Here is a 14,564-nt window from a genome sequence, read left to right on the forward strand (position 1 = left end):
ACCACAATGAAGAATGAGACTATAATACAACCGTGAATAAATACACAAAGAAAGAAATAAACAACATTTATAAATAAGGGACATAAATGAATAACTAAAATATTCTGATGTCTACTAAAATACACTGATTACTGGAACAATATGCTTCTCCACTACATAGTACTGATGCCACATTACATTTCATATCTAATAAAATGTTCCTAAATACTTGTATATATATATGTACATTTGAGCCTCAACAACATATCTGTATCTATACACGTATTCATTAGTGGTGACATGATTCTGACTTATTATATACTTACAATACACTGAAATACATAGTATTGAAACTCCTCCACCACATAAGGTTGATCAGAAACGATCACCGGTCCTAAATTTCTGCCTTTTTGCCTTTTTTTTTTTTTTTGGAAATTCGTGGACATGGCCTCGTTGTGGAACCGGTTTAACGTTGAGCGAAACCCCGCGATCTCAGAGCGCTCCGGTGAGTCCGAGGTCTGGGAGCGAAGCCAGGACCACGGTGCAGCTCAGCGAGGCAGCAGCTCCGGCTCAGGCGGAGCTGCTGCCTCGTTTCCACCCGTGATGGATGGAGCATGTCCGGACCCGACATGTGTCAGGGGCGGACAGCAGCAGGCGTGTGTGTGAGCGCGTGTGTTTGTGTGTGTGTGTGTGTGTGTGTGTGTGTGTGTGTGTGTGTGCGTGTGTGCGTGTGTGTGTGTGTGTGTGTGTGTGTGTGGTTTATACAGGTGTCTGCAGCTCCTCAAAAGTCTCAAAATCCCTTGAATTTCAAATATTGGACGTTAAAAGTCATTCTTTTCGGTTTTCATTTTGACTTTATGATGTTTATCTATTTACCCAGTTTTTCATTTTATTTTCAAAGTGCATCATGTTCTTCTGCATCAGTCAACATTTCTGACCCTAAACCTACTGCTGTACTGAGTACTTATATATTAATACTTAATATTATATTATTATATTATTATTTTTATTATTATTCTATTATAGTATAATATTATGATACTATACCTAACCTCTTTACCTGGAGAGAGTCCAAGAAAATCTGTATTTGGTTCAAATTCCGTTCCTAATCACTTTGCATGCTATCTGACCTAAGGGAACTGTAATAACATGTAATACTATTCAGAACCACGTAATATAATGTAATAACATGTAATAATATTCAGAAACATATAATATAATGTAATAACATGTAATGCTATTCAGACACATGTAATATAATGTAATAACATGTAATAATATTCAGAAACATATAATATAATGTAATAATATGTAATACTATTCAGAAACATGTAAGATAATGAAATAACATGTAATACTATTCAGAAACATGTAACATAATGTAATAACATGCAATAACACATAATAATGTTCATCTAGTTCATAACCTCTGCTACCTCATACTTACCTCTGCCATGTAAATATATAGTACTTCCCTTTATACATACATGTGTACTTGCACCACCTTATCGGATCAGGGAGGATTAGTCTGTTGAAGTGTTAAACTCTTAAAGTATTAAAAAGGTTTTAAAAAGTGCTGAGTTGAAGCCCATCACCTGCAGACAAGCTGCCTTTACACCACCCTCCTAAGGAGTGGGCTCCTAGCAGCGTTTCTCCCCCTGAAGAAACACTCCATCACCTCAAAACGACACCAGTCAGGCCGTCACGCCGAGCCTCCGCCCTCGGAGCGAAGCCGCGTCTTTTTAACGAACGCTTGTTCGGCCCCGAAAGAGAGACGCCGCATCACCTGGTGGGGCCCTGCTCCACCCGTGGAGCAGCGAGACGGAGGGGGCCGCCTCTCCCTCCGTCTCCAAGACGGACTGCGCCTCTGACGGAGGAAATTAAAGCCATCCATTGTTTTGATGGAACAGGCGTTCGGCAGCGCTCCCACTTCATTCCTCCTTTCTCCGTCTTCCTTCTTTCTTTTCCACTCGCGATAATTGATATTGGACACAGGTCGGATCTCGAGTCACGGCTTCCTTTATGAGAGGAAGAAAGAGAGGAATATCTTATTTTGTCATCGTACACTTTATGTATATTAGAATAATTTACTAATAATTTCACAAAAGTTTATTGTAATAATTATGATAAACCTTTCACATACAATGCTGACGGAGCACTGGCCACGGGATATGGAATAAGCCACGATATGAACACCAAAAGTACCACCAAAGGATCTAGATTCTATTCTTGTTGAGTTGAATGTTGATTTAAGCAGGACGGCATCGCGATAAGGAATGTCATTAACAAGAAGTACTGAAATCACAGATAATCGCGATTCCTCGCATGATCGTCCGTAGTTGATCGCGAATTCATCTCAAATGAATCGAACCTTTTTTATCTGTTCAAAATGTACCTTAAAGGGATATTTTCCCTTTAAACATTAAGTGTTTAATACTCTTATCAACATGGGAGTGGAACAATATGCTTTGCTTTACGCAAAGTTATGTTTACTGGAAATCAATCAACAGCCCAAAACAATGACACATATGGTCCACAAACCACCAAAGGTTGGCACTGAGCACACACCAAAAAAAATGCTTGAATCATAACATTACAAACTCAAGCCCAAAAATTATCTGTCAAACGCTAAAATGTCCCCGTTTTCAACATTCACTACCAAATTGTCCAGGTTTTCACTACTATTAAAAATAAATAAATAGATAAATAAATAAACAAATAAATCACAAAATAATAATAATTTAAAAAAAAATATATATATATATTTTATATACCTGTTTTCAACGCTTACATAGACGTTTATCATGTTGTGTACAACTCATTACCTAAACCCGATTAAAAAACATAAACGAACATAACATAAACAAAAATGCGTCTGAATTCCACACTGTTCTGTCTGTATCCGTCCTTCTGTGTACACAAGCCCACAAAGCTGTCAACCCTCCCGTTTCCCCCGGGATACTCCCGAATTTACCCTTCTCCCCCGCTGTCCTCACATTTCAATGTTTTATTTATAGTAAATCTCCTGTATTTTTTAACCTTTCCAAAAAAGATCAAATGAGGCTGCACGATCAGAGCCATCAGAGAGGCGGAGCAGCCTTTAAAAATTATTTGCGTCAACGCGCCGTCATCGATTCAACCTGGCGCTGGAGAAATACGTTGAAGAATTATTATTTAAGATAAAAAGTAAGCATGCATAAAAATCTAAACATACTGAAAGTAAATTACATAACTAAAAAAAAATCAATAACAAAACAATAACACAACACATCTTTTCGGAGCAACAGTTGCGGTTGCTTAACGATTTACATTTCGGAATTCCATAAACGTTATATTATCGAAAGATACGATTTATGAAGGATGAAGTGATAGAATATCCTCCTTTTTGAGCTCCATCGCCTCCCTGTTGCGTTTTTCCCAAATGGCAGTCGTCCCCTCTCACTGTTATCCTCACTTCTTCAAAGGAACTCATTATACTTTATAAACTGGATGCTTTATCTATTTATAACTATCTGTGCTGTTTTCTTCATGCACGCACGTTCACTTTCGCTTTGTTTCTCCAATTAAATTAAATTAATTCAATGAGCTTTGTTGGCTTGGCCTCCTGTACTTACGTGTTCAGATTCCCATTCCGACTGCGTCACAGTAATTGGTATGTAATGTAAATAAGTAACAGTAAAAATAACAACAATTATGAATAACAAAGATATCAGAGGAAAAAGTGAAACACATAACTGAATAATAACTCAATTATATAGAAATGTAGGTCTTTCATCTTTCAAAGGTTTTTCATTGCTGGGTTGTGCCGTTCAGGCCGAGTTGGACTAGAAATCTGGATTATGGCGTGCGGTCGGTTTGCCTGGATAATGGACAAGGAAGCAGAATATGTCGGGGAGCGAGCCAAAAAACACTGTTGGGAGAGTGCATGAACTCAAAATAGTACGTACAAATCGAGTGATACTAAAAACACAAAACATTAGTGTAATGTATTCATTATGCATCGCTGTAGATACGCTTATAACACTAATGTGGGTAATTACGAATAATCTGGTTGTGAAACAAGCATTCTTGACAGTAATCGGGACTTTTAAAATGAGATCCCTCGATACAGTGAGCCTCATTTATCCAGAACTAATGCCAACGGCGTTTGGGAGACTGGAATCTGTGGTTGGCCGAAACATGACCCATCAATATCCTCGACCGGTACAACTTGTCAGGAAGATAATAATCATCTCTTAAATAATGAGCATCCGATAATATTTGGCTGCTAGAGATGTCCTGTCAGTCGCATTATTCACTTAACTGGAGACAATTATTTTGTGCTTTGCAGCCGCTGTTATTTGAGTTTCTGAAAATGTACAATAATACACAGGGTCTGATGATAAAGCCCTTATGCTGATGATTAGGGCCTACACACAGAAGTTCAGGCCAGGCAAGGCAAGTTTATTTATGCAGCACATTTCAACAAAAAGGCAATTCAAAGTGCTTTACATAAAACATCAAAAGCCACAAGACCAAGTGCAAAAGAAACACATTATAGAAGGTCGTTATTAATGTCGTTGTATGAAATGAATCAAAAACCGCAAATTTTGGTTGCGTAAAAAGCAGAGGCAAACAGAAAAGTCTTCAGCCCCGGTGTAAAAAAAGCCAGAGATGCAGACCTGTGGTTTGTTCCAGATACGTGGCGCATGAAAAGCTAACGCCGCCTCCCCGTGTTAAGTTTTGACTCTGGGGACAGAAAGCAGACGCGTCCCAGACGGCCTGAGCGGTCCGGCTGGTTCATCACGCGGCAGAAGATCAGAAGTGTTTTTTGGCTCTAAACCATTCTGTGCTTCATAAACCAACAGCAGGATTTTTAAATCAATACTTTGACCGACAGGGAGCCGGCGCAAAGATGTGAGAACTGGAGCGATATGATCCACTTTCTTGGTCTTCGTGAGGACTGGAGCAGCAGCGTTCTGAATCAGCTGCAGCTGTCTGATCTTTTTGGGAGACCTGCAAAGACGTTGTTTCAGCCGTCTCGTCCACTCGTACAAGTTTTTCCAATTTCTGCTCGGACGTAAGTCCATCAATCCTTGATATGTTCTCAAGGTGATAGTAGGCTGACTTTGTAATTGTTTTTAATTTAGGTCCGAGTCCATGATAACGCCGAGATTTCTGGCTCGGTTTGCGGTTTTTAACGTTACCGACTGAAGCTGAGCGCTGACTTTTAGTTGGTCTTCCCGGGCCCCAAAAACAATGACTTCTGTTTTTTTCTCTGTTTCAATGGGAATATTCTGGCACATCCAATCGTTGATTTGTTGAATGCACTTGCTCATTGATTGCATCGGACCATAGTCTATTTGTCATGTCATGTCAATTTGTGTGTTGTCTACATAATAATGGAAACATATTTTGCTGTTTTCCATAATCTGAGCCAGTGGGAGAATGTAGATGTTAAACAGACGTGGCCCCAGAATGGAGCCTTGTGGAACTCCTCATGTCATTTTTGTCCTCTCGGATGTGGAATTACCTATACAGTAGACACAAAATACTCCCTGTCCTTAGGATTATAAGTAGGATTCAAACCAGTTTAGCACTGTGCCAGAAAGTCCCACCCAGTTTTCCAGTCTATCTAATAAATATATTTTGCTGTCGTCGACTGTGTCGAACGCAGTCTAGAAAAACAACTTCACACATTTGTTCCTACACTTAAGGAGAGAAGCTTAGCCGGTGCCATCATAATAAATCTCCATAAATCTCTTTCCTAGACATTTCGTTGAATGAGGCACGCTAACTCTCCAGAAGGGATGCGGACAGCGAATTCTGGTGCCCCAGAACCACACCGCGTCTGGGACCCTTGTCCGACACTTGCACGCATATACACAGTGGTCATCCTTAACCACAAATAGAAATGCCCAATTACTGCACACCACCATGGTCACCGAAGAACGCAGGGCAGTGAAAGGGGAACAGCTGTGTTTTGGTTGGCTCAAAATTGGGAGTCTCAGATGAAGGGAGTTGCGCTATACATGGAGAAGCTGAATCTCTGCGGACGTGGTGTACAGCACTGGTGGCCTCAAGCCAACAAGAAATAAATATAATCGGCGGAAAGTTGTCTCAGATGTTGACTTCTTGCAGTAAACTAATGGAAACAAGGAATGTTTGAAATGCTGTTATTTTTTCTCGCTCAATTTGAATCTCTCACACTATTTGTCAGTTAGAGATTTTTGCATTATGTTTGGCGTCTGATTGTGTTCATACTCGCACTGAAGGAGAGGCTACAATAATTACCGCAGGCTTTATGCCGTCACTTTTTCTTCCCTCCTGTCATATCAAATTCCTTTCTAATCAGATTTACGGTCACAGAGAGCAGCCCTAATGAAACAGCAGACAGAGTATGATGAGGTGATAATCTTGTTGGAGCTGTATGGAATTGAAAAGCAATAGAATGGAGCAGTGCAATGTTTAGACAAGCATTCAACTTAACTCACCATAACACAATGAGTTTAGGCGTTGAACAGAAAACCGAAACTTTGAAGTAACTAAATCACAATTATAAGTAAATATAGCTGCCGCTGATTGATTTCCAATTAGGCGGATGTCAGCCATAGCAGATGTCCAATGTCTAAGTGAGTTTTCAAAGGAACATGAGCCAACTAACAGAGTTCCAAAGGAGTCAACGACTCAGTGCCCGATTTGCTGGTGCATCAGTCACATAAACTGCACAATTATTTAGTGTCTCAAAGGCAAACGTCTAAAAGATCATGACAGCGTCTGCCAAATATGGATAAACTGCGGCGGTGGCAAGTCAAAACGCTTCGACAAGGATAGTGGACAACAATCTAGAAGATCAAATCCACTTGCCAAAATAGCCTCTGCCATGGCCAACACAGTCACCTGATCTGAATATCGTTGAACCCGTATTGGAAGTTCTGGCGCAAGGAGCAAAGAGTTAGTCACCGGGAGCTGCCCAGTGCAGTTCTAGTTTCCCACCACTGGACATTGGGAGCTGCCCAGTAGAACCGGTTTTCTACTGTCAGACACTGGGAGCTGAATCCTAAATTCCCCCCCGGAGATGAATAAAGTTGTATCTTATCTTAACTGTCCAGTACAACCACAGTCTACTGCTGTTGGTCACTGGGAGCTCACTGCAGTATGTTTTCTTTTAAGAGCCTGTCGTTGCACCTGGTGTTACCAAGCAACAAAAACCAACTGAGCCTTTTACAAGTGTTGAGGCAATTCAATAGATTACAATGTTGTGCAATCAAATCCAATGTAAAACGAAGCGCTTCGATATTGCTCCCACCACTGCAATCCAATTGCGATTGAATAGATTGGAAACCAACAAGGTTTTTCAATTACCGGTACTTTTCGAGCTTTCAAGCTGCATGGGAATGAAGCGAGGGTAGAGTAAGCTGGAGTATTTAGGACAATTGATGGACTTGTATGTCTCCATGTTGCATGGTTGCAATTCACTTGATGTCCTGATAAAACTGTAATTCGCTGATTCAGGATGTTGTGAGGTCATAGGTTGTAAAGGGGGAGAGATCTACTGTAAAAGGCAGATATGGTTATTTGTGACCCACCGCAGCAAAAGCCACCGTCTCGCGCATTTCTAAAATCGCCAGGAGCAGCCATATAAGTTGACCTTTCTTGAAGGAAAAGGAGATTTTTCCAGATTCATGTTCCTTGGTGTTTTTTTTTTTATCTCTCAACGTATTTTCAAAACCGAGTATGATATATAAATAGAAGAAAAATTTTAAACCGTGGAGTTAAATATTCCCATTCGTTAACATGGGGAAACAGCGGATTTCAACCTGAATGTGACGATGAAACTGAATATTTTCAAGGACCACTGGAGGAGACCAACGATACGCCCGTTATTGTTACAACGGAAGAAGTTGATGACGTGATGAAGTCTGTTGAGGTTGGTGATTTAAAATAAAACAAAATAATTCCACTTTCACGGTCTGCCACACCCTTGTCATTAACGTGTCATAGCTTTAAAAAATATTTGCTTGATTTGCACAAGTGGCACCTTGTTTGGAAGCTCTGATTTTCCGCTTTCAAATGATGCGGGAAAAAAAAAAAAAGTCAAAACCCGCCAAATGACCCTAAAGTCTGCGGTGTGTCACATTACTTCTTAAGGTTTTCACATGAGCTTCTCAACCCGGAAGTTTCAGTTCATTCTGCCTCATCTTCTTCCTTGACAAATGCTCAGGAAGTGGTTGTGGCGAGGTTGCGCTGGATTGATGTGGTCAGTGGATTGCTGACCACACCGCTTGTCAATTGATCCGACGGGAACTCTTGATTTGCTTGCTTCTACTGTCTCTGCTACAACGCGACTCAACCACCCCACGTGGGGTGCTAGTTCTGTCAGACAACTCGACAGCGCCACATGCTTCCACGCCCTTATATGGGCCGGCCTATTTAAGCAGCCAATCCTTCCTTCCATAACTGCTTTGCTGCCTGTTTGCTTTCTGCGCCGCCTCCACCTAATAAATATTGATCAATTTGAAGTAAATCGAAGAATTCCCATTTGACTCATTGAGTTGTCGTTAGAAATAAACTTTTTTATAGCTCTGGCATCTGAATTTCGATAAAAGAATGTTGTGAAATGACCGAGGGAGTGTCTCTCTCAGAGCAACCGACAATTAAATAGTGACACAAAAATTAGGGATAGTTACTATATATATATATATACATAGTATTTATATATAATGTGACAGCAACCGGTCAAAGGTAGACCATGTCGGGAAACTCGAGGTCCCACAAATCAGCTCAAATGTCTTTGTTTTTAAATTACAAAAGGTTATATGTTGAACACACTCAATGAAACAAACAACAGTTGTAGGACCACTAAATACTTATAGTTTGTCACCAAAGTAAGCTTGTTTTCATCTCTGTGTCACAGTCTGGGTCACATTGTGTGGGCGTGGTGATGGATTTGCATCTTTGGTTTCATTGGCTGTTGTTCCAGAGTTTTCTTTTGAAACCCCTCCCCTTAACCAAATGCAACACAGCGTCCTTGTCAACAGACACATGTTTGTTTTCAATCCATGATGGATGCACTTTTCACGAGTTCTGCAAATTCTTTTTTCAGTCTAAAAACGTAATTTCAAAACTGAGTTTTTGAGTTACTCACGCATCGTTGAACTCAGAACAGCACACATGCCGATTAAGATAATTCTTCAATATTCCGTGTGATGTCAAGTCAGAATGTGAAACCGTTTTGATAAAATATTTTTTAATGAAATATTGCGCTGCAACGCATCAGGGCACACGAAGACGAAGACCTGACGTCACTCCCCTAACAATGTTATAAAAAGAAACAACAACAGATAAACACCAGAGGCAAGAAATGTCACTTCTCCGTGAAAGCCTCATTCCGTTTTGTTATTGTGTTATTAATTATGAGAAGATGGTGGCAGAAGCTCTCATTTACATCGCCAAACTGGCAGCGCAAGGCAGCGGGTGGCGGGGTGCTCCCAGAGAACAAAAATTCCCAGAATGCACTGGTTACAGGTTCTGAAAAGTGCCACATACCTTCTTTTCATACTTTCTTACATACTGTACAGTCTAGTTGGGGAGTGGTGGGGTGCGGAGTAAACAGGTATTGTTCCCAACCCATAACCTGCCAAGGAGGGGCGAAAAACTTAATTTACTCTGCTCGAGGAGATAAAGGTTTTACCAACATTCAAATGACGGTATCTTCTTCAAATATTGACTGACTGACTGATATTGAATATTGAAAGCTGAAAAATGACCATGGCCTACTTGACACTAAAAACACCAGTATTTGTGGTGGTCATATGGTTATTGGCTGGCGTCCAGTACAATAATTATTATCGTTGCCAAAATGCCCTGGGATTCAAACCGGCAGACTGCCAAGCAGAGAGAGGAAGGGGGAATCACAGACGGAGGGAGAATGTTATTCATTATATTCTTTATTTTCCTATTTTCTACCACCCTCATGTGCTTGGTATTGATTTCACCTCTTTCTTCCTCTAGTCGTCCAAACTGCTGTTTCCCCGTGAGGCACGTTGTCTCAAAGTCTCTGTCGCTCGGTTGCTCCGCCCTCGGCCCCTTGTGCCGGCACTAGGTTCTGTTTTATTGATTAATGCCAATAACAAATGTTTGGTAAAACATGACAACGAGCAAAACATGAACAATAACTAATTGATTATCTTGTTGAATATTTGTAGTTCAGTCTACTACCGCTCTACCTCCCTCTACTCTACCTTCCTCTACTCTACGCTACCTCTACTCTACCATTAATCTACTCTATCGCGACTCTACTCTATCTCTACTCTACTCTACCTCCCACTACCTCCTTCTACTCTACCTCTACTCTACCACTACTCTACCTCCCTCTACTCAACCTCCTTCTACTCTACCTCTACCACTAATCTATCTCTACTCTACCTCCCTCTTCCTCCTTCTACTCTACTTCTACTCTACCTCCCTCTACTCTACCTCCTTCTACTCTACCTCTACTCTACCACTACTCTACCTCCCTCTACTAATACTAATCTACTAATTACCTCCCTACCTCCCTCTACACTGCCACAACTATACTCTATCTCGACTCTTTTCTATCTCTACTCTTCTGTACTTCCCTCTACTCTAAAACTACTCTACTCTACTCTACCTCCACTCTACTCTACTGTACCTTTACTCTATCACTACTCTACTCTACCTCTACTGTACCTCTACTCTGCTCTACTGCTACTCTACCTCTTCTGTACTCTACTCTACCTCTACTCAACCTCTACTATACTCTACTCTACCACTACTCTACTACCTTATACTCTACCTCTACTCTACAGCTACCTCCCTCTACTCTCCTTCTTGTCTACATCCCTCCACTCTACTTTTACTCTACCTGTGTCTTCTCAACCTCTACTCTACTGTACATCTGCCTCCCTTTACTCTACCTCTCCAACTCCCTCCCCTCTATCTCTACTCTACATCTACCTCCCTCTGCTCTACTCCCTTCACTCTACGTCTTCTCTACTCTCCCTCTGCTCTCCGTCTGCTCTACATCTTCTGTCTACTCTAATGTAATAAGATATTTGCAGATCTTTGAGAGCTGCTGTTATGTTTTTCCACCGGCTGAGACGTCCTGTGGTGGGGCGGGGTGACGTGTGGAGCCAGTGTGGAACCTGTGTGGAGCCAGTGTGGAACCTGTGTGGAACCTCTTTGGAGCCTGTGTGGAACCTGTGGAATAAGTGAAGGAATTGTGTGTGGATTTTACCCAACTTTAGAAGATCCGGCTCCATCTCTCTTTTCCCCATCAGCATACTCTCCCCACCCCCTGCAACCTCTCTCTCTCTCCCGGCGCTGTAGGGATGCAAAGTTGGATTTGGTCATTTGGACCTGCTGTTACTTATGTCATTAAGGATTTCCTGCTATCTTTTATCTGCAGCAGTTCTTCTTTTTTTCTTTTAAACAATCTTAACTCATCGGTCTCCAGTCCGCTGTATGCAGCATATGCAGTATCCCTTAATGAGACAAGAGGGTGACCTCGCTGCATTCATCTGTGTGTGAGACCAGGAAAATTAATATATTCAGCCACAATAAGCCGCCTGAGATGTTTTAGATTTCATTAAGTTGGTGCTGTCTCGGCAGAACCTCATTAACTGGGACGCCGGAGAACAACAGGTGAGTTAATTAGTCGAAAACAGAGGAAGCTCCAGTAACTGGGAGAATGCGGCCACCTGCTGGGATAATGAAGTGAAACTAGGGCAGCGGGTCGGATTAGATAGACAGAGACACGGTTTTGTTTCATGTCCCTTTCACGGCCTCCGTACAGTGATTTAGGGTTTTAATGCCACGCGGTACACTTCGGTACACTTCCTTCCGACAATTTGTTATACGGTAGTATCTTTTAGTAACTTGTACTAGTGGGAAAAGTTGCTAAAATCAACTTGTACAACTTGTATTATACAACTAATATCACTACTACTACTACTACAATAACTACTGCTACTAGAACTACTTGTGATATTAAGCAGATGCTTTTGTCCAAAGGGACTTACATGAGAGGTTAGAAATGATCAAAGCACACATTGACAATTGGAGCAACCTAGAACTTGAAAAAATGATACGATAAATTACAAAGTTGCCGGTGAAAATATCCGGTAATAATGCTCAGACACTGGTGCCCCTGGCACCCACACCTCAGCCAGCAGGCCGGCCCTCACTTTCATTGCACGGTGGGGTTTGTTTCTCCCTCTGACTCGAGCGTGCGAGCCGATCTGACAGGGCGAACACATCTGGTACCTACACCGGTAACAGGGGGCCCCGACCTTCCCCGGGCCCCACGGGACCTCTCTCCCCACGGATCCACCGGCGAGCACGTCGGGAAGCGGTGAGGTCCGTGCAAGGGGCACTGTAACCTAGCTACACATTGGCGGTGTACTTTTTCTGTTCACAATTTACAATTGGAAAATTCAGTTTAATAGATGACTTGTCTATATGGTAATGCAGACATTTATTCAACTTAAACATTCATTTGGCATCAGAATTATTATGGAAAAAATTGTCACTATCTAACACCTTCTGCCTTTCTCATTTAAGTCTGTTACGTTTAGCTGTTGGAAACTGTATATACTATACATGAAGTTCCTTAAAAACAACCGTCTATCTTTGACTTTAACCCAAACCTTGTTGTGGTTATAGCTCACGGTGTGCGTGGAAGTACATGTGGAGTCTAAGTGACAGCAGGTGACGTTTGGTCTCATGCGCATCAATAATGACGTATTTAGGGAGGTTTACGAGGGTAATCACTTTACTTTACTTTACTAAAGTAATTTTAGTGGTGACTTCTTTCCTTGAATTACATTTTCAATCCATGAAATATGAAAAAATCGCGGTATTTCTGTGAGTGGTTACCATATCACGGCTTTTCTTTTTTCCGACGCCTTCTCGGAATTTGAATGCATCACTCATTCCCACAGTTGGGTGGACCCGACCTGACATGGTCGCGAGGTTTCTGTGAATTTGTGTTTTTTCGTAACTTTTCATGAATCTGGCAAAGTGCTGTGCCCAAATGACCAAAGGGATAAAATTTCAAACAAACAGATCCACAGACATCTACAAGGTGAAAAGGTACATTAATATACACACACCCCTAGTTTGTAATGTCTAACCACTACAGAGCAACGAAGTCTACACCGCAAACTGGACACGGTGCCAATGGACATTCTGAATGTCAGAATGCAGATTAAATAACACGATGAAGTCATAAAGCGTCTTACTATGAATCTCATCTCGTCCACTTTGTTTACGAGCAGTGGCCTGTCGGTGACGTATGACCAACTGGATGATTGGGGTCAAATTTGGTCGGTTTTCGTCAAAATTTCTGCTCCGTATGTGGACTGATTTGGGTGAAACTTGAACCACGAGATGTTTGCGATGTACCGGTTCAAACAATATCAGTTCAACCGTGTTTGTTTGTTCTGTTTCAGACAGTTTTAGCCCAAAATATTTAGAGAAAATATTTATTTTTTGATCATGCAAAATAATCTTTGAACCTAGATAAATTGTGTAATTTTATATAAATTGTTCACTGTTAATACATTTGATTATATTTTTTATAATAAAAAAAAGTGTTACTCCTACTAATAATAATCTTCTTGTTTTCCAGGTCGGGGCGTGTCCTCAGAGCACCTGGTGACCCTGGGGAGTCTCCTTGACGACCAGCACTGGCACCATGTGACCGTGGAGCATCTCAACACACACCTGAACCTCAGCGTTGACAAGAACACACTGCAGCTCCACATCCCCACTCCACTCAGCCACTGGGGGTTTGAGCAGGTGGGGGGGAAATACACACACACACACACACACACACACACACACACACACACACACACACACACACACACATACTGTACATACAAAATGTACACACTATACATACTTTAGACAGGCACATACAAGGTATATAGTCAGACCCACTTCCCGTAACACGCAGACTCAATCGCATGCATGTCATTCTTTTATCGTATATATACATGTGTGTTTATGTGTACCTGTGTATATACACTGATCAGCCACAACATTCAAACCAGTGACAGGTGAAGTGAATAACATTGATCATCTAGTTCCAATGGCACCTGTCAAGGGATGGGATATATTATTATTATATATATACTGGTATATATTATTATTATATAATAATGTTGGGGATGGTAGCTCAGGAGGTAGAGCTGGTGGTCTAGTGATCTAAAGGTTGCTGGTTGGATCCCAGGCTCCTCCTGCTAGCATGCTGCAGTGTCCTTGAGCAAGACACTTAACCCCTAATTGCTCCTGATGGCTGCGTCCGTCGGTGATTGAACAATTGTAAGTCGCTTTGGATAAAAGCGTCTGATCAATGTAATGTAAAAAGTAAAAAGTAAATATATATACTGTTATATATTATTATTATATATATATACTGTTATATATTATTATTATATATATATACTGTTATATATTATTATTACATGAGGCAGCAGGTGAAAAGTCAGTTGTTGAAGTTGATGTGTTGAAGCAGTGTAAGGATCTGAGCCACTTTGACAAGGAGCACATTGTGATGCTGGACGACTGGGTCGACT

The 14,564-nt window shown here is 41.3% G+C and overlaps 1 protein-coding gene across 1 annotated transcript in view; it reads left to right on the forward strand.

Annotated features, from left to right (window-relative positions):
* Positions 1 to 14,564, forward strand: part of LOC307237749 (contactin-associated protein-like 4) — a gene marked incomplete at both ends in the record, with an annotated part of 153,711 nt that overhangs the window by 67,984 nt on the left and 71,163 nt on the right. The window contains one exon of the mRNA XM_080010513.1: positions 13,613 to 13,782. Within this exon, the coding sequence (XP_079866639.1) occupies positions 13,613 to 13,782 (170 nt within the window). The remainder of the gene's footprint in view (positions 1 to 13,612; positions 13,783 to 14,564) is intronic.

Source organism: Zeus faber (assembly GCF_960531495.2).
Source record: "Zeus faber genome assembly, chromosome: 12".
Classification (NCBI taxonomy): domain Eukaryota; kingdom Metazoa; phylum Chordata; class Actinopteri; order Zeiformes; family Zeidae; genus Zeus; species Zeus faber.